The 27,087-nt window shown below is 36.7% G+C and overlaps 1 protein-coding gene across 3 annotated transcripts; it reads right to left on the bottom strand.

The window, feature by feature from the left end:
- Positions 1-347: 347 nt before the first annotated feature.
- Positions 348-26,472, bottom strand: SLC26A2 (solute carrier family 26 member 2). Of its 3 annotated transcripts, none has more exons than XM_031953508.1 (4): positions 25,871-26,472; positions 20,753-20,978; positions 6,937-7,594; positions 348-2,894 (listed from the first exon to the last, which is right to left on the bottom strand). In XM_031953508.1, the coding sequence occupies exons 3-4, from the start codon at positions 7,567-7,569 to the stop codon at positions 1,374-1,376; spliced, it is 2,154 nt and encodes a 717-aa protein (XP_031809368.1). In that variant the 5' UTR covers positions 7,570-7,594; positions 20,753-20,978; positions 25,871-26,472; the 3' UTR covers positions 348-1,373. The 3 variants fall into 3 exon arrangements, with proteins under 3 accessions (XP_031809368.1, XP_031809367.1, XP_031809370.1); XM_031953507.1 differs by having other exon boundaries at positions 25,960-26,472; XM_031953510.1 differs by lacking the exons at positions 20,753-20,978; positions 25,871-26,472 and adding an exon at positions 19,050-19,184.
- Between the last annotated feature and the right edge of the window lie 615 nt (positions 26,473-27,087).

Genomic DNA, 27,087 nt, shown 5'->3' with positions numbered 1-27,087 from the left:
GGCATACGTAGTAGTAGTAGTAGTAATAGTAGTAGTAGTAGCAGCAGTAGCAGCAGCAGCAGCAGCAGCAGCAGCAGCAGCAGCAGCAGCAGCAGCAGCAGCAGCAGCAGTAGTAGTAGTAGTAGTAATAGTAGTAGGCAGCAGAATGTTGAAACACAAACCTAGCTCTAACTCTAAATCTTTTGCTTTTTCTACAGCGTCATTTTCATCCGAACAGATTCCTAGAAATGTAAAGCAGACTTCCCCCCAAATGAAATAATATCCACTGGTAATGAAGACCTTAGGAATAAGTATGGACAGGTCACACAAAAAAGAAGAGGTAGAAAATAGATCTTTTCATATCATTCTTGCTGATACAACTTAGTCTAAACAAATAAAGAAAACATCAAATCACAGTACATACTAGATTGAGTATTTATTTATCCAGGCTCTTTGGATGTGGTGGAGTTCCAAAAGTACCCTGTGTTAACTTTAAGTTCCTGTGATGTGTTAGCCCTATCAGAAAAGTTCGTTTATTGAGAGGCATTTTCCTCCTGGCATTTGCTCCCAGGAGCCTGACCAAGTTCAATCTCCTGAGAATCCCCACCCAAAAAAGAATTGCTGACACTTCTTTTTCAAAATGCTAGAGGTTCCATTACCACAAGTTCTAGGGAGGTAGGCAGAAAAACAAGGCACAAGAAAAAGAACTTGTTTTGGGTGAACCTGGTAATGCCACAGCTCTCAGCTCTTTGGTAGAAAGCAAAAATATAGATGAAAATGAAAGCAACTGTTGTACAAAGCCCCTCCCACCATTCTCTTCCAAATTACCACAAAGATGGTGGACCTGGTATAAATTTTAAGTTCATCACCCATAAGGTCAATAAATTTCAGAGCTGATGGGACCTTACAGATCAAGTAGTCCAACCCCCTGCTTTTACAACTGAGTAAATTGAGACTCACAGAGGTTCTGATTTGTCTGAGCTCACTTAAGTTGGCAGTTGTGGACTGGGATAGAGAGAATCCACTTTTCTTGATGCTTAAGTTTTCTATGGTACAACATTGTTCTTTTTAGTATTTTTTTTTTTTTAATTTCCCCTGGTATAGCACCTTTGTTTCTAAAAGGGAATAGTCCAAATGCAAATAAGCATTTAAACCATAAAACTACTTCATAAGTAGTTGTATACAAATATTTGCATACCCTTATTTGCACCAAAAGGATGAAATTATTTTCTCCTAATTCTAGCTAATTGAAAGCACTGATATAAACTATATGCCTCTTCCCCCATTATAGTTCACTGACTTTATATGATAATAGGAAATAGTGTTCATAGAAGAGACAAACCTGTTGCTTTGATTTGTTCCCCACTCCTGTCCACCCCACTTTCTCCTAGTAATCAGTCAGTAGAAGTACTTAAACCATTGGAAGCACGCAATGCTTTCTGTTTTTGCAAGTCCAGGGCAAAACAAAATGCTTGGTGTACACTGCAGAAGATAAGAGTTTCCTCCTCTTTTGTGCAGTACTCTCCACGGTACAGCGAACTCCTCACAGAAGGATTGCACTGTGCGAGGAGAACCTGGATACCAATGTCTGCATAATCTTTGCGAACTTCTTTGAGGGTCTGGATTCCTGCTGTATCTAAAAATTGCAAGGCACTGCAGTCAATCACTATGGTATGGAGCTCTGGGGGCTCAGAAGAGAGGTTCATGGAAACTTCATCCTGAAAGCCACTGAAAGTCACCATTTTCTCTTTGAGCTTTCTCTTTGCTGCCTTCTTCTGTGCTGCCTTCACTAAAACTGGACTGATAGTCTTCTTGTACAAAGCAGATTTAAAACATTCTTTGTTGATATAATAGAGGGGAGCTACAAAACGAAAAATCTTAATTCCTGGCTCAGTCTGAAGATTCTTGTAGGCACATGTGGACTCATAGATTTCAGACCCTTCCACATGACCAAGTATAGGAGCTTCTGGCTTCTGAGTACGAAGGATGACACAAAACATAGAGAAGCAGACCCCAATAAGCAAACCAATTTCAGTACTTATCAGTGCAGAGGAAAGCATAGTAACAAACCAAATAAGTGTATCCATTTTGCTAAGCCTCCACATCTTGGGCAAATCACCAAATTTTCGAAGAGCTCCCCGAAGATTTACAATGGTTATCACTCCAAGGACACATTTTTGAAGGGAGTAGAATAAAGGTGCTATTACAAGGAGGACTAATAAAAGAATCAATGCTGTCATCACACTAGAAACTTGAGTCTGACAGCCTGTTGACTCTTTGACTAAGGTCTTGGCAAGAGCTGCACTAGTTGTGAAGCAGTGAAAGAAAGCAGGAATGATATTACAAAAACCAATGGCATACATTTCTTGGTTGGCCTTGACTATGTAGCCATGCTTCTTGGCAAACATCTCTGACAGTGACACAGTGATAGCAAAACCAATGATGGAAATAGCTATTGCATCGACGGCCACATTGGGAATCAAGTTCCAGTCTGGTGCTTTGGGGGGCAGGAACCCAGTAGGAATGTGTCCAGCTATACTGGAGCCATACTTCTCATTCAGTTTGCCAAAATGAGATGCCAGTGTGGCTGCCACAACAACTACCAACTCAGTAGGAATTGGTGCCTTAAGCTTGGATTTGAAGTGTTCATTGAGTTCCTTGGTTGGCACAAGGACAAGAAGGCACAAAAGACTAGTAATGAGGTCACAGAGATTGGTCTTGTGAATGTTTTTGAAGATATATATCCAGGTAGTGATAAGAGAGCCCACACCACTACTTCGAGGGATGTTTAGTCCTAGAAGATATTTGGCCTGAGAAGTAAGAATAGTAAAGGAGGTACCAGTGACAAATCCGCTCAGCAAAGCATCAGATAGGTAGACAGAGACAAAGCCAACTTGAAACAGGCCCATGGCTACCTGAAAGGAAATCACATAAGAGGTTAAATATGTAAAACTTTTCTCCAATAGAAAGGAGTACTTATAAATTTTATAATTCTGCCTTTTCTATTGTTTATTTAGATATACTTAAGTACTTAAAAGATTTGTAATTTTGTTGGTATGGGTTGTTCCTCCAACACCACAAATTACAACATAGTAAACTGTCCTTAAAAGTTAAGATGAAAGGAAGGGAGGGAGGGAGGGAGAGAGGAAGGAAGGAAGGAAGGAAGGAAGGAAGGAAGGAAGGAAGGAAGGAAGGAAGGAAGGAAGGAAGGAAAGAAGGAAAGAGGGAGAGAGGAGGGAAGGAAGGAGAAAAGAAAAAGAGGGAGGGAGAGGGAGAAAACGAGGGAGGGAGAAAAAAGAGAGAAGGAAGGAAGAAGGAAAAGTGGGGGGGGGGGGAATTTCCCTGTCATCTACCTACTAATGAATTTGTCTGAACTTAGTCTGATCTCCTAAAGGACAGATAATAGTTATGGGACTTGGACTAAAAACTTCTAGCTTTGGTACAATCTGGAAAAGTGTGTATTCTTTTCCTGGAATAGTCTCTGAAAAACGGGATCAACTTTATGCTATAATAAGACATTAGCATAGGATTTAAATAGAAATCTAAATTTTTAAAATTAATTGGTCTTTGTCACCTCTGAAATTTTCCTAACTTTTATTTTTTCTCTTCTCTCCTTATAATTGTATTCTCCTCATCCTTTCTCTTCACAGAGATAACCCTATTGAGATAGACATTAAGGGAAGACAGAAACAGACCCCAGGACTTGCCTTCTCAGTACTAAACAAAATAAGTTACTTATACTATCACTGTTAAATATTATCCTATATAACTCACATTTATATAACTGGTTTCTTTTAGCTTAAATACTTTATAAAGAAAAGGTACAAGTATTACTACTCCAATTTTACAGATAAGGAAACCAAGGCTCAGAGAATAGAAATGTGTTGACCATAATCACAAGCAAAAGGAGGAAAAGGGAATAAGAATAGTGTCTATAATGTGTCAGCCACCGTGCCAATTGCTTTATAAATATCTCATTCAATCCTCACAATAATCTTGGGAGGTGGATGCTATTTTACAGTTGAGGAAATTGAGGAAGACAGAAGTTAAGTGACTTACCCATAATTCTGAGGAGAGAATAATAACAAACCAAATAACTGTATTTTGCTAAGCCAGATATAGGGCATACAAAGACAAAAGCAAGACAGCCCCTGTAATCACAGCTTATAGTCTTCACTACTTCACTATATATACTACTTCATTATTGAAGAAGTGCTATATACACAAATAAAGCATACACAAAAATATCTTTTCATATAATTAAGAACTTTGGACAATATGATGACCAATAATAGTTCTAAAAAATTAATGATGAATGTCTCCCAAATGATGTTTGGGCATCTTGGGCAAATCACCAAATTTTCGAAGAGCTCCCTGAAGATTTACAATGGATATCACTCCAAGGACATATTTTTGAAGGGAGTGGAATAAAGGTGCTGTTACAAGGAGGACCAATAAAATAATGCTGTCATCACACTAGAAACTTGAGTTTAGCTAAGCTAAGAGAAAAATAGAAATAGTAAAATAAGAATTCAAACTAGGGCTTCTCAATTCTAAATCTGTTGTTCATTTCACTATGTTATACTGTCTCTCCCCCAATATCTCTAAATACTTGAAAGAAAATCAAGACTTAGGGAATTTTTGATATAAATTAGCAAGGACTTGATAATCAAGGGAATCCAAGAGACCTGAGAAGTCATCAATAAAACAAAAATCCACCACAGCTAGGTGGCGTACCAGCCTTGGAGTCAGGAAGACCCATGCAAGTCACTTAATTCCAATTGCCTCTCCTCCTCCCCACCTCCTGTCTACCCACCCTTTACCAAAAAAAAAAAAAAAAAAATTCCCTTCTAATTCCCATCTAATATTTTTGTTCCCAGATTGTTTCTTTGCAAGATGTTATCTACAGAGGTTAATCTACATTATGTCAGTTTAAAATTAAATTTTGAATTGAAATTAACTATTTTAAATTATAAAATCACCTTAAGTTAAGATTTAAAGCCATCTTTGTTCATGTTGTAATAATCAAGTATTGTTAGTAAAAGAGAACCTGTGATTTTAAAAGGTATTGGAAGAGGATCTTGGGAAAATTATAATCATGCCTAATACATATATAGTAATATTATGTGGCCTTAAACTCCTTATTTTAAAAAGGACCTATTTGCAAAAATTTTTATAGCAATTCTTTCTCAGACCAAAGAATTGGAAATTGAGGAGATGCCCATCAATTGGCAAATGATATGTGACTGTCATGAATTATTGTTCTATAAGGAAATGATGAGCAGGATGCTCTCAGAAAAACCTGAAAAGTCCTCCATGAGTTCAAAGTGAAAATTACTGTGTACAAAGTAGTAGCAATGTTATGGAATGATCAGCTGTGAATGACTTTACTATTCTCAGCAATACAATGATCCAAGACTAACTACTCTGAAGTACTATTGATGAAAAATGCTATCCATACCCAGACAAAGAACTGATTGTCTGAGTATACTTTTTTTTAAACTTTTTTTCTTGAGGTTTTTTTTTTTTTTTTTTGGAAAGGAAAGGGAGATCTATTTTTTTTTTTTTTTTTGCAACATGATTTTTATGGAAATGTTTTGCATAATTTCACATATGCCTTCTCAATGGGGGGGGAGGGCAGAGAATTTGGAACTCAAAAGTTTTAAAAACAAATGTAAAAATTGTTTTACATTTACCTGGGGAAAATAAAAATATTTTTAAAATTTAAAAACTCTCTATTTTAGTCTATAAATAATTGAAAGAGTATCATGTGAAAGTGACATTTTCAGAAGTGTTCTAGAGAGGGCAAAGCAAGGATCAACAGAAAAAAAGATCTGGGTCCAACATGAAGAAAATGTTCCTAATCATTACAGCCGCTCAAAAGCAGAATAGGCTATCTTAGGAAATGATGAATTCACTATCACTAGAGCCTCTCAAAGTTTGGAAAACATTTATCAGGGATTTTGTGGAAGAGATTCAAGTTTATGGTAATGACCCTTAAAACTATAAGGTTTTATAGTCCCATGAAGTAGAATTAACTGAGTTTTATGAGATCTTGGAAATTAAAGCTAGAAGAGACCTAAATATATATATATATATATATATATATATATATATATATATATATATATATATATATTTCCCCCCCTCATTTTCCAAATGAAGTAAAATGAGGAATAGAGAGGGGAAATAACATGCCTAAGGTCAGATAAATTGCAGAGATGTAATCTAAACCCTGGTTTGCTAAGCCATATTCTAAATCAAGTGATATTCTTACTATGCCTCCTATGACATGTACTTTCAAAATGTGATTTCAATGAGGTGGGTAGGTGAGAGGAAATCTAAGAAGTATGATAAACCGGCACTTGGGAGGTAAGTATGTGATTTTGTGGGTGTTAGCTCTCCCTTCAGCAGTGCAAAGCTGTTCACGTCCCACATCTTTCATATGCAATTCTTGTCCACCTTTTCCTATAAATCCACCATGTTGAATTTACCCAACATGTTGGAAGACTTCTTTTAATATTTTGGGGATATTATGACAACATTTAAACTTATCTGTCATTCTCAACATTGAGACTGGCCCATCTTTTCTAGTGTGTGTATATATATATATATATATATATATATATATATATATATATTTCATAGTGTTTTTTCATGCACGAAAGTCATCAGTGGTAATATGCCTATTTAAAACTCCATTAAAATTTTTCACTTCAAGAACATTTTCCTGTTTCCAGAGATATATTAGCATCTCCTCAAGTTAATCAACTGAAATCATAAGAAGGCTCAGACAATGAACAATAAATTAAATTCTGGCAAACAGAACCCATAAAGCAAAAGATTTTTTTAAAAAGCTTTTTATAATGCTATAAATTATAGTTTTCAAGACATTATAATGATTCACAGAAAAGCATTACTTTTGCAAAAGCCTGTTTTGTTTGTTCCACCACTTACCTGATAAACTCCAGCTATGAAAGTTACTGTTGTGCCAACAGTAATTGCATAGCAACTTTTATCACAGATTTGTCCTGAGGTCTGGTTCACAGGTGGAATGATGACACTTTCATTTATGTGATTAAAAATGTCAGGTTTAGCTGTATATTCCATCCTATAACCAGCTTTGTGTACCTCCCGGTCAACTACTTCACCAATCATGAGGCATAACACTCCAAAAATACCCACTGAGATGTGTCTGGATGTTCCAAATAAGAAATAAATTATTCCAGCAAAAAAAGAAGTGTACAGACCATAAATTGGCTCTTGGCCTGCCAGAAGGGAATATGCAATGGACTGTGGGACTAATAAGATGCCTACAATCAAGCCCGACATTATATCTCCAAGAAGGTATTTTTTCAGATCATACTTAGGGAGCCATTGTAAGACTGGCATGAACCCCAAAATCCAGTTTTTTGCTTTGGCTGGGCTACAGCAGCAATTCTTCTTTAACTTTTTGACCACATATTCTTTAAAGTCAGTATTCTTTTTCTCCTGAGGCTCCAGAAGAATTCTATGATAATGATGGCACCGGTCATCATCTTTAACAAGGTCATTGGATGAGCTTACATAGCAATCTTCTTTGTCTGACATTTCTGTAGATGAATCTTTCAGATCCCTAATATAAAAAGAATAACATTAACAAAGCATTTATGCACAATTAAAGCAAATCAATTCAACAGATGTTTTATTAAGCACTTACTACATTCAGAAAGCCCTGAACTAGGTATAGGGCATACAAAGACAAAAGCAAGACAGCCCCTGTAATCACAGTTTGACAGTCTTTGCTACTTCATTATATATACTACTTCATTATTGAAGAAGTGCTATATACACAAAGCATATACAAAAATATCTTTTGATATAATTAAGAATTATGGACAATATGATGACCAATAATAGTTCTAAAAGATTAATGATGAATGTCTCCCAAATGATGTTTGTAGAGGTAGAAGAGAGATGACTATGACCTAAATTTGTTTGATTGTGTTTATTTGGGATATATGGGGTAGTGATACTGATGGAGAAAGGGGGGAAAAAACTAATTTTTTTTAAAATGTTCAGGAAAAAATGAAGTTAAAGGGGGTAAAAACAAAATATACTGGATATGAAATAACAAAGTATTGTTAAATAAAATGTGTATTAAAATATTAAAGCATTTTCTCGCCTTATATGTGAAAATGTTGGATCAAAAGATCCAGCGATACCACTACTAGATCTACATCTCAAAAAAAAAAAAATCAAAGAAAAAGGAAAAGGATTGGTATGTATAAAAATATTTAGAGCAATTTTTGTAGTGGTAAAGAACCTGAAATTAAGGGGTACTTCTCAATTGGGGAACTGCTGAGAAAATTATGGTTTATGAAAGTAATGGAATATAATTATACTATTAGAAATGAAATGTCTAGTTTTATTGACGCCTGGGAAAACTTATTTGATCTGATGTAGAGTGAAATAAGCAGAATACAGTAACATTACAAAAGTAAACTTTTAATGATATAAGAATTCTGATCAATGTAGTGAACAATTCTAAAGGACTCATTTTGAAAAATGATACCCATCTCTTGACAGTCATAGTCAATAAACATTAAGTGTTAAGTACCTGGTATGTGCCAGCACTGTGCCAATATAAAGAAAAGCAAAAGACTATCCAGATAGTCTCTGCCCAAGTTCACAATCTAACAGGAGACAGAGGATGTAAAAACAAGCTATTGCAAGATAAATAGGAAATAATAGAGGAAAGGTAGTAGAATTAAAAGGGATTTGGGAAAATCTTCCTGTGGAAAGTGAGATGTTACTTGGATTTAAGCCAGGAAAGCCAAGAGGCAGTGATAAGAAGGGACAGCATTTCATACATGACTGACAACTTGTGAAAACTCCCAGAGCTGGAAAATGGAATGTCTTGTTCAATGAACATCAACGAGATCAGTGTCCTTGTATAAAAAGAGTGTGTTGTAGGGGAGGGGTATGAGGTATAAGACTAGAAAGTTGGAGGGAGGAATGCTAAGTTATAAAGTGCTGTGGACACCAGAACATTTTATATTTGATCTTGGAGGTGCTAGAGAGCCATTGGAGTTAAGTAGAGGAATGACATGGTTGAACCTATGCTTTAAGGAAAGAGAGGGTTAGCACTTGGGGCACAGAGTAAAACACATTTTTTGGATATGTCCAATGTAGGAATGTGTTTTGTCTGACTATGCATACTTGTATCAAGAATTTTATCTTTTTTACTGGAATGGGAAGGAGGTAGCATAGAAGGGACAATTTTTTTTAATTTAAAAAAGAAATATTCAAATTTATTGAAGATTTTGCAGTTCCCAATAACATACATGTGCATGCACATACACACACATACATATACACACAGAAAGACTGGGAGGGGAAAGAGAATGTGTATAAACTGAGAGGTCTTTTATAAGAAGTGATATCTGAACTGTTCTTTGAAGGAAACTTATGAAGAGTTGGATGTGACTGAAACAAGAAAAATTCTGAGAGATGGAGATAAGGAGAGAGAACATATCCAAGCATGAAATTACCTATACAAAAGCAAGGAGGAGAGAAATGGGGTATTGTGTACAGAGAACATAAACCAGTTCTGCAGTAGTAATATTAAATCAATCTGAAAAGATAGATTTGGGACAGATGGCGAATGAATAAAAATATATTTATTAAGTGTTTACTATGTATCAAGAACTAAATAATAGGGATATCAACAGAAAAAGCAAGAGAATCTTCTTCTCAAAGTGTTTATTCTCTAATTGAAAGAAAGAATACAGAAAGAGTTCAGTTGTTGGGCAGATAGAAATGTCCAGAAGTTCTAAAGATAAATCAGAGGAGGTGATGGGCAAAGCCTAAGGAGCATTAGGTTAGTTAGTTATATAAGTAGGTCAAATTAGTACTAGAGGGTTCAGGGAAAAGGGGCAGGGCAGATGATAAGAAAAACTGGGGACTATTAATGTCCCTGGGGAGAAGGGGTCTTCCTGCTAGATGAGTTCTGAAACAGTCCTGGGCCACAGGAAAAAACAAGGGTTTCCCCAGTCATGGCAGCTCTTCCACTCTCCTTCTTCTCCCCCTTCCCCTTGGACTAAAATGCCAGACATAAGTTCATGTTTTGTTCTAGAGGTAATAAGCTCTAGAATAGCTTCCTTTGGAGCATGATCAGATCAATGCTTTAGAAATACAATTAGGCAACTGTGAAGAATGAATTGGAGAGGGGAAAAACTGAAAGCTGGGAGGCTGATCAGATTATTTCAGTAGTTAAGAGGTAACTGGCTGAATTTAGGGTGGCGGCTGTGTTGAGTGAAAAGATGGGGAAGATGCAAAAGATATGGAAGTAGAATTAACAAGCTTGGCAACTGGTGAGGAGGGAGAGGAAAATTTCTCAATACTAAGGAAAATGAGTGAATTTTACCAAAAATACCCCTATTTTTCCTGGTCATAAGTTACAGATGCAGCCCCTTCCCTTGACTCAGGGCTGTCCCAAAACCCATTCAAGAGGAAGATACACTGTCCCCAATGATGTCCTTTCTCCTATATGTTCCCTTATCACCTACCTCCCCTCACAAAATCCATATGGGGTGTCTTCCCTTTTCTCTTCAGCCCTCACTCGATGGACTTTGTGTTTTAGATGAAATGGGAGTAACTATTCTTAATGGCGCTACAGAAGACCACCAGGTCTTACCTGCCCCTGCCTCCTCCTTTAAAATAAAGTTTTATTGATACCTTCTTTTTTCCTAAATAAAACTCCCAGAATCTCTCTCCTCTTCAGCCAGCCCATATAACACGTTTTTAAAAAGACAAAAAATCAACAAAACTAAAGTACTATCAAAAAAGTCTAAAAATAGATGTAATGTACCACACTCATGGACTTAACCACCTCTGCAAAACACTAGAATAGCAATGTCATATCTTTTTTGAGATCATTCTTTTTGATTTTTCAATACTCAGTTTGGATTATTTTGTGGTAATTTTTTTTCCCATTTATACTATAATCATTGGGTATATTGTTTTCTTAATTCTGCTTATTTCACTCTGCTTCAATTCATATGAGTCTTTTCATGCTTTTATTCATATCCATCATTTCTTACAATATAATATTCCAGTATGTTCATGTATTATAATTTGGTTGGCCATTTTTCAATCTCTAGGCATATACTTTATTTCCAATGATTTGCCATCACAAAAAATGCTGATTTAATTATTTTAGTGTATTTGGGGACTTTCTTATCAGTGGCCTCTTGGGACTATAAATTTAGTAATGAAATGCCTGATACAGAGGATATAAATATTTTAGTCACTTAATTTGCATAACTCTAAAATGCTTTCCAAAATAGTTTTAAATCTAGATTCACAACTCAATTAACAATGTTTTACTGTGTATCTTCTTACAAGCTCTCCATCATAACTAGTTCTAACTTTTATCATTTTTGCCATTTTTCAAGGTATGAGTTGAAGACTTAGGACTATTTTGATTTGTATTTCTCTTATTATTATTGATTTGGAGCATTCATAAAATTATTTATACTTTATTTGTGTGATGTCTTACAGCACAGTAATATTCTATTATATTCATGTACCACAAAACATCTCATTTTTCACCAGTTTGAGCTACATGTCTGACTTCTCTACCATAAACATTTTATCAGGAATTTCCTTTTCATTTTCTTTTTGTATATTGACTTGCCCCTTTAGATTGTAACCTCTGTGGGGGCATGAACTGCCTTCCTATTTTCATACTTCTATCTTTCAATGCTTACCATAGAGTCTGGTACATATCAGGAACTTAATAAATGTTTATTAAATTTGGCTATTATTTACCAACTTACTGACAGGTTATTTTTATATTTGTTTCCCCAGTGCTTACCACAGTGCTTGGCACAAATGAATATTTGGCTTAATGAATATTTGGCTAAGTAAACAATGGTACTTCATGTAATATTAATGTGCTGTAAGAAATGATATCTGTGATGAGTACAGAGAAACATAGAAAGATTCATATGAAACTGGTATAATAGAAATCAATAGAGCAAAATAAACCAATATACATAATGACAATGACAAATCAAAAGTGTAGCTAAATTACAAAGATCAAGCATCCAACTCAAGAAAATATGAGAGGATACCTCTAAACCATCCCTTCATGGAATGAGATGTTTTATAAAAGTTTTTAATAATATTGACTATGTTCCTTTTTTCCTCTCTCTCTCTCTCTCTCTCTCTCTCTTTTCCTTAAAGAAAATATTATTTGTTATATAGTAACCCTCTGACAGGGTTAAGGACCTACCTTACCCCTTAAGGATATTAGAGGAAATTATGACAATATAAAAGCAAAACCCCCTCAAAACAATAAAAACCTATTTTATAAAATTTTTCACCAGGACATTGAGCACAATGAGAAGTACTTAATATTAAAAAATGTGATTAATTTTAATAATGATTTTGTTGTTCAGTTGTTTCAATTGTGTCTGTCTCTTCATGATCCCATTTTGAGGTTTTTATCAATAGTATTTTATTTTTCCAAATATAGGTAAAAATAGTTTTCAACATTTGTTTTTGTAAAACTTTGTGTCCTAAATTTTTCTTACTCTCACTTACCCACACTTCTCAAGATCAGCAAGCAATCTGATATAGGTTAAATCTTTACAATACTTTTAAATATATTTCCATATTTTTCATGTCGTGAAAGAAAAATCAGACCAAAAGGGGAAAAAAAACAGGAGAAAGAAAAAAACCAACCAATAAAAAATACCTTCAAATCCACATTCAGTCTCCATAGTTTTCTCTCTGGATATGATTAGCATTTTTCATCCTAAATCTATTGGAATTGTCTTGAATTGCCACATCGATGAAAAGAGCTCATTTGGGGTTTTCTTGGCAGAGATACTGGGTGATTTGCTATTTTCTTTTCAAGATCATTTTACAGATGAGGAAACTAAGGTAAACAGGGTTAAGTGACCTGCCCAGGGTCACACAACTTATATCTGAGGCTGGATTTGATCTCAGGTCTTCCTGATTCCAGGCCTAGTATCATCTAGCTGCCCCAATAATGAAGATAAATGATAATAAATAATAAAATTTTAAAGCATGATATAATGAATACAGTGCCGGACTTGGATTCTGATACTATTCTAATTCTTAGCTCATTTCTCACTTGATTGTACTACTTTGAGCTAAAAAGGGAAATGGTCCATGGACACGGAGCTATGCTATCCACAGGCAAGTCACTAACCCTCTCAAAATCTCATTTTCATCACTTGTAAAAGTATTATCATAATGCTTACATTAACTATCTTACATGATTGTTGTGAAGAAAATTTTCAACATATAAAAACATGAATTTTAATTATTCCCAGTACAGAACAACTCTTACACTAGTGCCTCTTATTATGAATTTCTGTTACTGGATAATTGTTGCTCCAAACCAGAGATTTCTGAAATGAGTTTTGATTGGGGAAATGGGGGTAGAGTGGAAAAGGAAGCTAATCCATACAGCAGGACAGGGATCCACATTGGGGTGAGGTGAGCAGAGAAGACCCTGGATACCCAAAATGAAATATAAAGGCAAAGTGTGGGGATAGGAATCAGGAAGCAGGAAGATACCAAAAACACTTTAGGGACCAGGAAGTAGGAAGGCACCAAAGACACCTTGTTCTACTTGGCAGTTTGCTTTGTACTCTGGTGAACATGACATTGGCAAATCATCTGCCAATAGGCATTTAATAAATGCTTGCTGACTAATTTATTGGAGCAAACTTCTAAAGACAGTCACTCTGACCTTCTTTTCTAGGGTTCAGGAGTTTGCCAAAGTTCCCAATTCCACAAAAGCTCCTAGTTTCCCAGCCTGACAGCAGTTCTAAGCTGATTTTCACTGGGCACAAAAAAAGCTTCCCTGTCTGTCAACCACAGAGCAACTGCCCTAATAACTATAGGGTCAAAGGGACTTTTCCACTGTCAGTAAAAATAAAATAAATGAATGCTGCACAGTTAGGCACAAAGCACATATTAGCAATAATCTAGGGCCTTATGTGTTATGTTCTATGTATCGTTGATGTTTTTTTATCCCTTTTTCTAAAATTTGATCTCCCCAGGGAGATCTTCTACCTCTCCAGGGCCAGGCCAATACAAATAGGTCATTGGTATGCAGGCTATAAAACAAAGTCTTTAACATTTATTTTCTGACAACCATCAGGCTCTCTAGTGACCCCATCAGTTATATTGTCATAGGCACAGCCAATCAGTAATAGGAGCCATAGGATGTAACAGAGTAAGCGTAGCACTGAGATGGAGGGAATGGGAATACAAAATCCTCTACCACTAACTGGCTGTGTGACCCTGGACAAATCTACTTCCTTGGGTTGTGATTTCTTCACTTATAAAATGGAGAGGGAGGGAGAGGATAATTATTTCTTGCTCTGAAATCCTATGATTATATCACCCAAAACGTCCCATGTAAGGGCACCAAAGACCAGGCCTCTCTAAGGACAGGTGATCCTGCTCCTTGGAGGTCTTTTCCAGTTTTAGAGCTAGAGCCTTTATAACATAGAATCTTTATAGCCTGGGGAGTAAAAAGAGAAGGCCTGAGTTGGACAAGGCAGTAGAAGTTCCTTCTCTTGAAAAATAATTCCTTCATCTTCTTTTAAAATAAGTGGCATGTCAAAAAGTTATCAAACTGTGCATACCCTTTGATCCAGCAGTGTTTCTCCTGGGCTTATACCCCAAAGAGATACTAAAGAAGGGAAAGGGACCTGTATGTGCCAAAATGTTTGTGGCAGCCCTGTTTGTAGTGGCCAGAAGCTGGAAAATGAATGGATGCCCATCAGTTGGAGAATGGTTGAGTAAATTGTGGTATATGAATGTTATGGAATATTATTGTTCTGTAAGAAACGACCAGCAGGATGAATACAGAGAGGATTGGCGAGACTTACATGAATTGATGCTGAGTGAAATGAGCAGAACCAGGAGATCATTATATACCTCAACAACGATACTGTATGAGGATGTATTCTGATGGAAGTGTATTTCTTCGACAAAGAGAAGATCTAACTTAGTTTCAATTGATCAAGGATGGACAGAAGCAGCTACACCCAAAGAAAGAACACTAGGAAATGAATGTAAACTGTTTGCATTTTTGTTCTTCTTCCGGGGTTATTTATACCTTCTAAATCCAATTCTCCCGGAGGCAACAAGAGAACTGTTCGGTTCTGCAGACACATATTGTATCCAAGATCTACTGTAACCTATTTAACATGTATAGGACTGCTTGCCATCTGGGGGAGGGGGTGGAGGGAGGGAGGGGAAAAATCGGAACAGAAGTGAGTGCAAGGGATAATGTTGTAAAAAATTACCCTGGCATGGGTTCTGTCAATAAAAAGTTATTAAAAACTTAAAAAAAAAAAAAGCTATTTAGGAATTAACAGAGGGGTGGTGTTCAGTGTATAAATGGGAAAAAGCAATAGAGTGCTCTGCATAGGTAGAGTACAGAACGGTTACTTGTAGAGAAAAATACCAAATAAAATAGGTAAAGTGGACAAAAAAAATAAGTGGCATGAGGTAGATAAAATGTTGGACTTAAGTTAGGAGACATACTTTCTAATCCTATTTCAAACACAGCTTTGTGTCCGCTGGCAAGTCACAAAACCTCTCAAAACCTCAGCTTCATCATTTGTAAACCTATTATCATCATATTTACATTATCTTATATGCATTGCAAAACAATAACTTAAAAATGCAGAGTAAATAAAATATATTTTCTAAAGGTTTCTATCAAAGAAATTAAAATAAAAAAGCTTCTGTTAATCTTCAGCTATCTAGAATGACTCATTCTGCATTGTGGGTGGAGTTGTGAACTGATCCAACCAAATCCAAAAGACTTTAAAACCGTTCATATCCTTTGACCCTGTAACTCCCACACTGGGTCTACATCCCAAAGAGATCAAAGCAAAAGGACTTAACGTTTACAAAAATATTTATAATAGGTCTTTTTATGGTGGCAAAGAATTAGAAATTGAGGGGATACCCCTCAATTGGGGAATGACTGAACAAGTTATGAACATATGATATGTGATTGCGATAGAATACTATTATGTCATAAGAAATGATGAGCAGGATAGTTTCAGAAAAACCTGGATTTATATGATTGATTGTGAAGTGAAGTAGAATAGAATCAGCAGAACATTGTACATAGCAATAACAATGATCAGCTATGAATGACTTAGCTATTCTCAACAATTCAATAACCTAGGGCAATTCTGAAGGACATATGATGAAAATGTCCACCTCCAGTGAAAGAACTGATGGGAGTTTGCAGATTTTAATGTTCTTTTTTTTTCTTGCGTTTTTTTGGTCTGCATTTTCTTTTGCAACATGGCCAATATAGAAATGTTTTGCATGATTGCACATGTATAATCTATGCTTGCCTTCTCAAGAAGGGGTAAAGGAGGAAGGAAGAGAATTTGGAATAAAAATTTGTTTAAATGTTTCTTTTTTTAACATGTAATTGAGGGGAAAAAAGGAAAAAAATTAAAAACAGAATGATTCATTCCCCAAAAGTCCCAGATAACTGAGGTTTTATCCTAGCAGAGACTTGATACTTTAAACTAAGAAAAACTCTCTCTATGCAGAAATAAGTACACTATAGCATTTAAAGTAAAAGATTTAGAATTTTTTGTAGTAAGTACATGCATAGTACTCAAGTTACATCAGGAATTAAGTAAAGCATCTGTGAGAGAAAAAAAACTTTCATTAAAGAGAATGAAATCAATTTACCTGAATTAAAGTCTTAGTCTTATGCCTCTGGAGAACAAGACTTGGCAGGTTCCAACCAAGTTTTAAAAGCTTCTAGTCTCCTAGGATAGAATGCTGGGCTCTGACACTTACTAAGTGAATTTCTATGAGTAACCTTTCTAAATGCCAGAAATGTAAATCTGAATGCTATCTGAAAAAATAATAATTATACTTGCACTAAATATTTCACAGGACGGTTGAAGGGAAAACATACTATAGCTATGTAAAAATGATTATAATTTAGAAACATATTAATGACATTTTATTTCAATTGAAAAAATTTAAGAATAAATATTTCTCTTAAGTCCTTTGCAGATGTTTCTCCCTTACATTATGCCAAATCTCTTTGGTGTAAAAGATCAAGAATAAAAGGTGAGGTGTGAAAAACAACGGTAGAGGTTAAATATATAATGAGAAATCTCTCTATGGAGTTAAAATCATTGTCTTCCCCTTTCCCATTTAGGGATTAATTATGATTCACTTAAAAGCTAGGATACTGGGTTCCCCCCAAAAAAAATTTCCTGAAGAGATGTGAGCATTCCCTCAATTTCCTATTCTTTGCTACCATAAAAAAAAAGACTACTATAATTATTTTTATACATATAAGTTATTTTCTTTTGATCTCTTTAGGAAATAGACTTAATGGTGGTATTTCTGGGTTAAAGGGTATGTATGATTATATAGTCCTTCAAACATAGTTCCAATTTGCTCTCCAGAATAGTTGGATCAGTTAGCAACTCTACCAGCAATGTAGAATAAGTCATTCTGAAAAGCTTAAGGCTAGCAAAAATTTGAAATAAGTCTTTAGAAAGTATACTTAACTCTGTATTCCTAAATTACTGTTTTGCAATGCAGAAGCAGATGTAGATTATGTGGGACATGATGACTAGCTGAGGGAAAGCCCTTGAAGGACATGATCAAAGAGATGACTAGTTTTAGGAGGATGATTCTCCAGGGGTGTTCATTCTGTAAAGACAGAATGACTCTACTTCTGTTATGTGGAGTAGAATGCTAAAACAGTATTTTTTTTAATCATGATGATTCCAATAAATGTTACTTCAAGATTCCTATAAGTGTTATTATCAAACATCTAGTGTTGAGAGATTTCCAAAAGCATTTGGATGTTTCCCTCCAAAGCAGAACATTGCTTGAATTGAGAATCAAGTCAGTGAATAAAAATTGTTGATGACAGACATGCCTAAAATGCAAACATATACACGTATACATACCTGTGTGCATACACACACATAAATACATATACATGCACCTCCATATAAACAAATATATGTTCATATATACAATATGTATACAGATACACTTGTGTATGTGCACACATATATGCTTATACACTTATAAACACATACACACATACATACACTTACACATGTTCACAATACACACATATATGCCCTATGCGCACACATACAAATACATGTGTGTACCTACATGTACATATTCATGCATGTATGCACACATATGTCACATGCATAACACACCTATATTCTCAATATACATAATATGCCACCATGCAGTGCACATAAAAACACATACATATACCCATATGCACATAACTATTCACACATACATACATATACACACTTGTACACATATACACAAACACACATGTACACATATACACACATATATACACACATATACATATACACCTATATCTAAAACAATATTAATATAGCTGACATATTATGCACACTTCTATCAACTGAATTTTTTTTAAAGTTTGACTATGTCTGAGATCAATGATTACTATTTTTTTCCTAATAAATTCTGCTCCTATTCACATAATAGGTTTTAAAATCATATGTCTGATTGTTGGGTATTGTTTGTTTTAGCATTTTTACTATACCAGTGTAGGTTTCTAATTTAATTTTGGGAAGTTAAAAAAAAAAAAGACACTGACTTCAAAAAGAATGATGGATTTGGCATGAAAACACAATTTGAATTCTCAACTTTGAAGTAAAAACTATGTGACCTTAGGTAAATAACTTCCTTTCCCTGACTCTTTGAAATCTTTGAAATGAGGAGGTTGACTTAGATTCAACAGTATCCAAGGACCCTTTCATGTCTAAGTCTATTCTATGATCCTTTGATTATATCTTGTTATATAATTGTTTCAGTTCCCAAAAAAAGCTTCTCAAAGAAAGACCAACAAAGGGCATACTTACTCTTAAGAATTTCTTGCTATTTCTTAGAGAAGGAATGTATTACATGGACCCTTAAGAGCACAACTGGGGTCTGATGAGCAAAGATGGTTTTAAAATAATAATACTTACAAGGATTCTGGGAAGATGGCTGAAGAGGTCAGTAAATTTTAAGCTCTCCAGATTTCCCACACACACAGAACAAATTTGCTTGGAGAAAATGGGGGGAGGGGAGAATGAGGGGAAAAAAAAGGAAATGAAGTAAAAAAAAAGTGCACAGCAGAGGACACAAGAACAACCTACAAAGAAGCAAAGAAAATACATAAACATAATTTCTTCCATTATTATGTATGCTTTCTTGAAATGAAAATTTATTGTTATATATTTTGAATCCTCCCTGATGTTCTGTTGGGCACATGACAGTGTTCTGTTATGTTGTGTTTTATTTTGTTTTCCTTTTTTTTTATTGTTTTTTTTCTTATATTGTATTTACAACAATAACTACATTGAAAAATAATGCTTATTAGAAAATATCTACAACTGGACTAGCCATATAATTATTTTTAAGGAAATAACTATATTACATTTGGGCAGCTAGATGAGGCAAAAATCTACAACTGGACTAGCCATATAATTATTTTTAAGGAAATATCTATATTACATTTGGGCAGCTAGATGAGGCAAAGAATAAAGCACTAGATTTGAAATCAGAAAGACCTGAGTTCAAATCTAGCCTCAAGACACTTAATAGCTATATGATCCTGAGCAAATCATTTAACCCTGTTTGCCTTAGTTTCCTCACCTATAAAATGAGCTAGAGAAGGAAATGGCAAACACTCCAGTATCTCTGCCAAGAAAACCCCAAATGGGGTTAAGAATGAACTGGATATAATTGAGAAACAACCAAATAATTCAGTCGTAACTATAATTGCTTTAATTCAGTGGTTTGTGAAAAGAAAACGATGATTTTGTTCAATGTTTATATAAAATCATAAAATTCATGAGTTATTTATTAGGACTGCCTTTGATTTTATAGATGAGTAAAGAAACCCAAAGAGGTAAAGTGACTTATTGTAAGATCTGATAATTAACACAGCAGAGTTTCAAACCTAGACAAGCTGAAGCAGTGGGGCATGGTGGGCAAAAGCACCAAATTCAGCCATAGGATATTTGTTTAAAGCCTGGCTCTGTTGCCTGTATGACTTTGAGCAAATGACTTAACTCCTTCTGACCTCAATTCTCTTATCTTTAAAATGAAAGAGTTCAACTAGATAACCTCTAAGGTCCCCTCCACTCTATAATCCTCGGTAGAAGATCAAGGTCTTCTGCTTCCAAATGTAATGTTTTCAAAATCATTTTTACACCATCTTTCCCAATATAATGGACCCAAAGAATAACTGGAATTGAAAATTTGACAAATTTCATTAAGGATCCAGGTCACATAAAATAATATGCAAATATTAAAAGTTAACAAAGACAATCTATACAAAAGATTTTTTGCTCAAGATCTGTGGACACTTTAAAAACTAACACTAGACCTCTATATTTACAACTTATAACTGCCTTCTTTATTTATCCTAAAAAGCTCATTCGCCCAAGAGGCACTGAATTGAGGCTAGTCTCTGCTCTTCTGGCTGAACTAACAAAAGAAACAAGGAAACTATCTCACATCTAAGATCTTCCCTTATATAGAAGAATCAGAATGAAGCAGGATTGGAAAAGGTGTGGAGCATGCCATTTGGAAAATAATTTGTTGTGTGTTTTTCTTTCCAGGCTTGCAATTCAACATTTCCAGCAAATTCTATTTTAAAAGAGGTCTTTAGAGGTGTACTTACAGTTAATATGCTTCACTTTACCACACACATGCACAGGAGAAGATATGGTGGAAAGAATGCTGACTTTAGCATCAGAAGACCCGAATTTGAATTCTGTCTCTGCTGGTGTGCTTCTGGGCAAATCTCCTTCCTCTCCTGAGTCACAGATCCTTCATTTGTAAAATGGAGGAGGTGGAATGAATGATCTTTAAGGTCCCTCCCAGTTCTGAATCATGATCCTATTAACCTACCAAAAGAAAGAGTGAACAAAACTCTGTCAAGATGGTTTCTTTTTTTAATTATTATTAAGGCTTTTTATTGGCAAAACATATGCCTAGGTAATTTTTCAATATTGACCCCTGAAAAACCTTCTGTTCCAAATTTTCCCCTCCTTCCCTCACCCTCTCCTCTAGATATAGTCCAATACATGTTAAATATATTAAAATATATATTAAATCCAATACATGTATACATATTTACACAGTTAACTTGCTGCACAAAGAAGAATCGGAGATGGGGGAAAAAAAACCTGAGAAGGAAAACAAACATGTAAGCAAACAATAACAGAAAGAATGAAAATGCTATGTTGTGGTCCATACTCAGTTCTCATAGTCCTTTCTCTGGGTGTAGATGGCTCTCTTCATCACTGAACAATTAGAACTGGTCTGAATCATCTCATTGTTGAAGAGAGAGAGCCATGTCCATCAGAATTGATCGTCATATAGTCTTGTTGTTGCCGTGGATAATGATCTCCTGGTTCTGCTCATTTCACTCAACATCAGTTCATATAAGTATCTCTAAGCCTCTCTGAAATCATCCTGTTGGTTGTTTCTTATAGAACAATAATATTCCACAACATTCATATACCATAATTTATTCAGCCATTCTCCAACTGATGGGTATCCATTCAGTTTCCAGTTCCTTGCCACTACAAAAAGGGCTGCCACAAACATTTTGGCACATACAGGTCCCTTCCCCTTCTTTAGTATTTCTTTGGGATATAAGCCCAGTAGTAGCACTGCTGCATTAAAGGGTATGCACAGTTTAATAACTTTTTGAGCATAGTTCCAAATTGCTCTCCAGAATGTTTGGATTCGTTCACAGTTCCACCAACAATGTATCAGTGTCCCAATTTTCCCACATCCTCTCCAAGAGTCATCATTATCTTTTCCTGTCATCTTAGCCAATCAGATCTTTCTTTTAGATTCCAAGTCCAATATTCTATCCCCCAAATCATGTGTCACACTCAGTTATAAACTGATGAATTTTCCATTTCTTTACTCAAGAATTAAAGTTTGTTTTCCCAGAGCTTTTTCAGAGGAACAGTTTATAGCCTTAAGAGTGTATTTGGAGGACCAATGGCACCATGGTGTAATGTCTTAACTCAAGAGTGAATTGGATATAAGGGAGGCAGAACAATCCAAAATTGTCAACCTCACTCTCTCTTTCAGAGCCAATGAAGTCTAGAGATATGACAAGAGTCATCACAACAGGAAATGGCCTGGGGTGCAGCCAATGATCTTGGCTGCTTCTGCACCTAACCAAGATCTAAGCTCTCCACAGTGCCTGCTTCAGCTGCCTTCTTGGCCAATGGAACAAACTGTCCCTGTCCTTTTAGGTAGTGGGAAGTCTTCCCATGCTTGAGGCCCATCAATTAGTCCTGAGATAGGTAAAGATCCCAAAGGAGGCCTCCATCACATCTGGGAGTGTCCTCCACATCCTGTAAGCTGAGAAAGTCCCTCTACTTCACTGATGACTCCCCCACCATAGATCCTAAAATCTTAAACTAGAAAGGGCTTTAGAGATTACCTAGTCTTATATATCATATCTAAATCATAATTAAAGATGATAATACCAAAGCAAGTGAAAAAACTTGCACCAAATCATATAGCTGGGAATAGAACCCAGGTCCCTGATACCAAATCCATTTCTCTTTTGACCAAAGCTACACTGATTCCCTAATTTTAACTATGAAACTTCAACTGGCTACTATATCACAACATATTAACAAGTGCCTGAATATCAGCACCTCCTCCACAATATCCATGGAAAAGGGATCAATATTAGCAAGACTGTTTCTCCTAGACTTAATTTCCTCACACATCTGAATGAGATTATAAGAAAATGAGGAAGTCCTGGTTTTAGCCATTTTGTGATCTGAGGACTGGGCAAGTCACTTAAGCCTGTTTGCCTCAGTTTCCTCATCTATAAAACAGACTAGAGAAAGAAATGACAAAACACTCCTGTTTCTTTGCCAAGATAACCAAAAGGGAACACAAAGAATTGGTTACAACTCAACAACAACAAAATATCAAAAAATAACCCACCTAAACAATAGTTCTTTGGTGAAGAAAGGGTTCCTCAACAATTTTTTAAAGTGTATAAGGGTCCTGAAACAAAAAAGTTTGAGAACCATTGAGCTCTAAACAGTCCGTCTTCACCCTGGCCAGTGTAAGGCCCCGGTGAAAGGAGCCATAACTATTTCATAACATATGACTGAACAATGCTAGAATACTTTGTTGGCATCAAGAATTGCTGCTTTGAATGACAGCTGGTGTTAAAAAGGGAAGGCTCATCACATTTGTGGCAGAAGGGGACACGAGAAAAAGCTTTTTATTGCATATCCAATTTATACTAATATATCGTCGCAGACAATTCATGAAATCAACATCCCTCAAAAAGAGGAGATTCACTTTATTCCAAATCATTTAATAACTTGCATATCTCAAGTCCTTTCCTTATTTTGTTGCTCTTCACTCTGCTGGTCAGTTTCCTCCATTCATAGGGAAAATATCACTAGAAAGTGATAGATAAATAGATAAATAGAAATTTAGCTATCTGAACCTCATATTTTTTATCCAAACAAATTCTAAACAAAGCACTTCCACTACTAGATATTATATATTCTGATGTTTCTCAATGAAAGAGAGCTAGATATGATGAAAAAAGCACTGGACTCTGGAGATCGAATCCTGCTCACTTCCTCTGTCTCCTAGATGGTATCTAAGCTCTAAGAATCTAGCTTTATTCTAGCTCTAAGAATCTAAAAAAAGGAAGTCCCTTGTCTTTCGAGGCTTGTTTTTCCACATTTTTTTAAATGAAAATATGTAGTAGTGGAAAGGGATTCTGTGCTTGAAGTTAAAGCAGCTGCTTTTAAAGCTTGACTCTACCACCTACTATCTGTGGCTTGGATAAGTGACTTCTCCTTACCCAGGACCTTTACTTTATTTATCATGCAAACCACTTGCAAATCTTACCTGAAACCTTTGCTTATCTGCAAATCTCTAAGATTCTTTTCAACTCGGATAATGCTACCTTCCGGGCTTATAGCCTGTTTATATACTATATGTGTGACTTTATACTTTGCAAAGAGAAAAGGGGAAAGGAAGAAGAGGAAAGGAAAGTAGGGGCAGGAAGAGAACGATATCTGTAGCCGTGACCAGTGCAAATGCCAGAATAGCCTAGAGCCATAAGTAGAGCAGCAAACTGAGCCCTGGTCCTAGACTCAAGATGTGAGATCAAATCAAGATCCGAGATCCTAATTAGCTACATAACTTCATGCAAGCCCAATTCCAGTTTCCAACACTTCTTAGCTGTACAACATGTTCCTGCTTCAGTTTTCCCATTTGTAAAATAGGGAGAAAAAAAGTTTCTACCTCCCTGGACTGTTATAACTGCTGTAAAATGCTTAGCACAGTGTCTGGCTCGTTTGTGGTAGTGTTCAGTTGTGTCCCACCTCAAGGACCATATGGCAATACTGATCATGAGGTTTTCTTGATACAGATCCCGGAGTGGTCTGCCATTTCCCTCTCCAATGGGAAATAAGGAAAACATCTGTTAAGTAACTTGCGCAGATACCCTTTGATCCAGCAGTGTTACTACTGGGATTATATCCCAAAGAGATTATAAAGAAGGGAAAGGGACCTGTATGTGCACGAATGTTTGTGGCAGCCCTTTTTGTAGTGGCTAGAAACTGGAAACTGAATGGATGTCCATCAGTTGGAGAATGGCTGAATAAATTGTGGTATATGAAAATTATGGAATATTACTGTTCTGTAAGAAATGACCAACAGGATGATTTCAGAAAGGCCTGGAGAGACTTACACGAACTGATGCTAAGTGAAATGAGCAGGACCAGGAGATCGTTATATACTTCAACAACAATACTAGATGATGACCAGTCCTGATGGATCAGGCCATCCTCAGCAACAAGATCAACCAAATCATTTCTAATGGAGCAGTAATGAACTGAACTAACTATACCCAGAAAAAGAACTCTGGGAGATGACTAAAAACCATTACATTGAATTCCCAATCCCTATATTTATGCACACCTGCATTTTTGATTTCCTTCACAAGCTAATTGTACAATATTTCAGAGTCTGATTCTTTTTGTACAGCAAAATAACGTTTTGGTCATGTATACTTATTGTGTATCTAATTTATATTTTAATATATTTAACATCTACTGGTCATCCTGCCATCTAGGGGAGGGGGTGGGGGGGTAAGAGGTGAAAAATTGGAACAAGAGGTTTGGCAATTGTTAATGCTGTAAAGTTACCCATGTATATATCCTGTAAATTAAAGGCTATTAAATTAAAAAAAAAAAAAAAAAAAAAGTAACTTGCGCAGGATCATACAGCTATTAAGCCAAATTTGAACTCAGGTCTTCCTCACTCCAGGCTCAATGCTTTATCTACTGAGCTATCTAGTTGTCTCACCTGGCACATAGTAAGTGCTATATAAATGTTAGCTATTATCATTATTACATAAAATAATATGAATAAAACACTTTGCAGGCATAAAAGCCCTAAATAAATTGCTAGCTATTATTACTAAAGAAGATGTTAATAAAGTCCTTTGCCAAACTTAAAAATCTAAATAAATGCTAGCCATTAGTACAAAATTAGGTAATATGAATGAAGCCTTTTAAACCATAAAGTTCTCCATAAATACTAGTTGTTCTGATGATGACTAGAACCGCTCTGGCTTCCGAGAGAGCCGTATTACTACAGGGTGAACTGAATACAGGTTGAATACAGTTGATGAGCCAATCAGTGGATGTTTGCCTGATCTAAAAGATCAGTCTTCCTTAAGAATGGGGCTTAAGGCGCACTCCCACACTCCCTCACCCCTCACCTGAATATGCGCAATTCCCCCAAACAGCAGTTTCCAGGGATCCCTCTCCCTTCCTTTCCCCGGGCTTCCTGGACCCGCAGCGCACGCACCTTTCCTCTGGCTGTCACTACCGCTTGGTCTCGATACTCGGGGGCCGACTCGCCCCGGAGCGCCTGAGGTGCCGCAGCCGCTGCCTCTGCTTGCTGCCGCCACGGCGAAGGGCAGCCAAGCCGGAGGAGGAGTGAGGGAAGCCCTCGTGGAGGGCACAGCGTGGAGGCTCCGCAACAGAGAGACAAGCACAAAGCGCGCGGGGCTCGGGCCCGGCCGTAGACTTCCTTTAAAGGCGCCCGCCTCCCGCACTCGCCAGGCTCAGGCCGGCAGCCAGTCCGGCTCTAGCTCCCGGTAAGAGCGGGAGAGGCCCTGCGCTGTCCCTGAAGGCTGGCCCCGCCTACCCTTCGAAACTGGAGCCCCCAGTCAAGTCAGGGCGGAGAACCTGTGTGTGTGGCAGGGAGGAGGGGTTGTGTGGGGTGTGGCAGAGCCAGAGTGCCACCTTCGCGTCTGGCTACCGCAGTCCGCTGAGAGAGGATGCCCGGGGGCGGGAGCTGCCGAGAGACGTGCGCCCGGACAGATAGGCGCGACAGCCAATGAACCTGCTCTGCGTTCTGCCACCGCCCTCCTCATTCCCGTTCCTCCCTAATCGTCGGAATTAGCCTCTCGGGCTTCAAGCCAGTAATTTACCTCGCTTGCAGGCTCTGCATCCTTTCTCCCTGCCCTCTCCGCCCAACTGTAATTTTCTCCTTTCCAACTTAATACTTACACAAATGAAATACACAGACAAAAAGAATAGGGAATAAAATTTGAGACCAAATAAAAGTATAAAATCCAAACTAACTTTTATAAGTTAAAAGAAAAAAGTTATCAAGATCACGGATCCCGAGAAGGAAGAAGCTGTGAAGACGAATATTCCAACATCTACCTCACTTGGTAGACAAGGAAACAGACGCAGAGTTTGTGTAGGGTCACACAGGCCGCAAGGGGCAAAGCTGGAATCACTCCCAGTTCCTCAGACAACAACGTCGGAGCTCTTCGTGCCACGAAGCATCACAGGATGGAGAGCTTGAGGGGGTTTAGAGACTCCAAGAGCTGTCTGGGAGACTGTTTCCCGGGGCAAACCTTGCAATCTCCGGAAGCAAGAAAGCATCTTTAGCCCAGGAAAAGAATGACCTCAGGAAACTATG

This window comes from Sarcophilus harrisii, chromosome 2, assembly GCF_902635505.1.
Source record: "Sarcophilus harrisii chromosome 2, mSarHar1.11, whole genome shotgun sequence".
In the NCBI taxonomy this organism is placed as follows: Eukaryota; Metazoa; Chordata; class Mammalia; order Dasyuromorphia; family Dasyuridae; genus Sarcophilus; species Sarcophilus harrisii.
Note: the sequence above shows the minus strand (reverse complement) of the source record. Positions and strands in the feature narration are given on the sequence as shown.

Coding starts and splice junctions, on each gene's coding strand:
- SLC26A2 (XM_031953508.1), bottom strand. CDS start 7,569: ATGTCAGACAAAGAAGATTGCTATGTAAGCTCATCCAATGACCTTGTT. Junction 2,895..6,936: donor TCATAGCTGGAGTTTATCAG/GTAAGTGGTGGA, acceptor ATTTCCTTTCAG/GTAGCCATGGGCCTGTTTCA.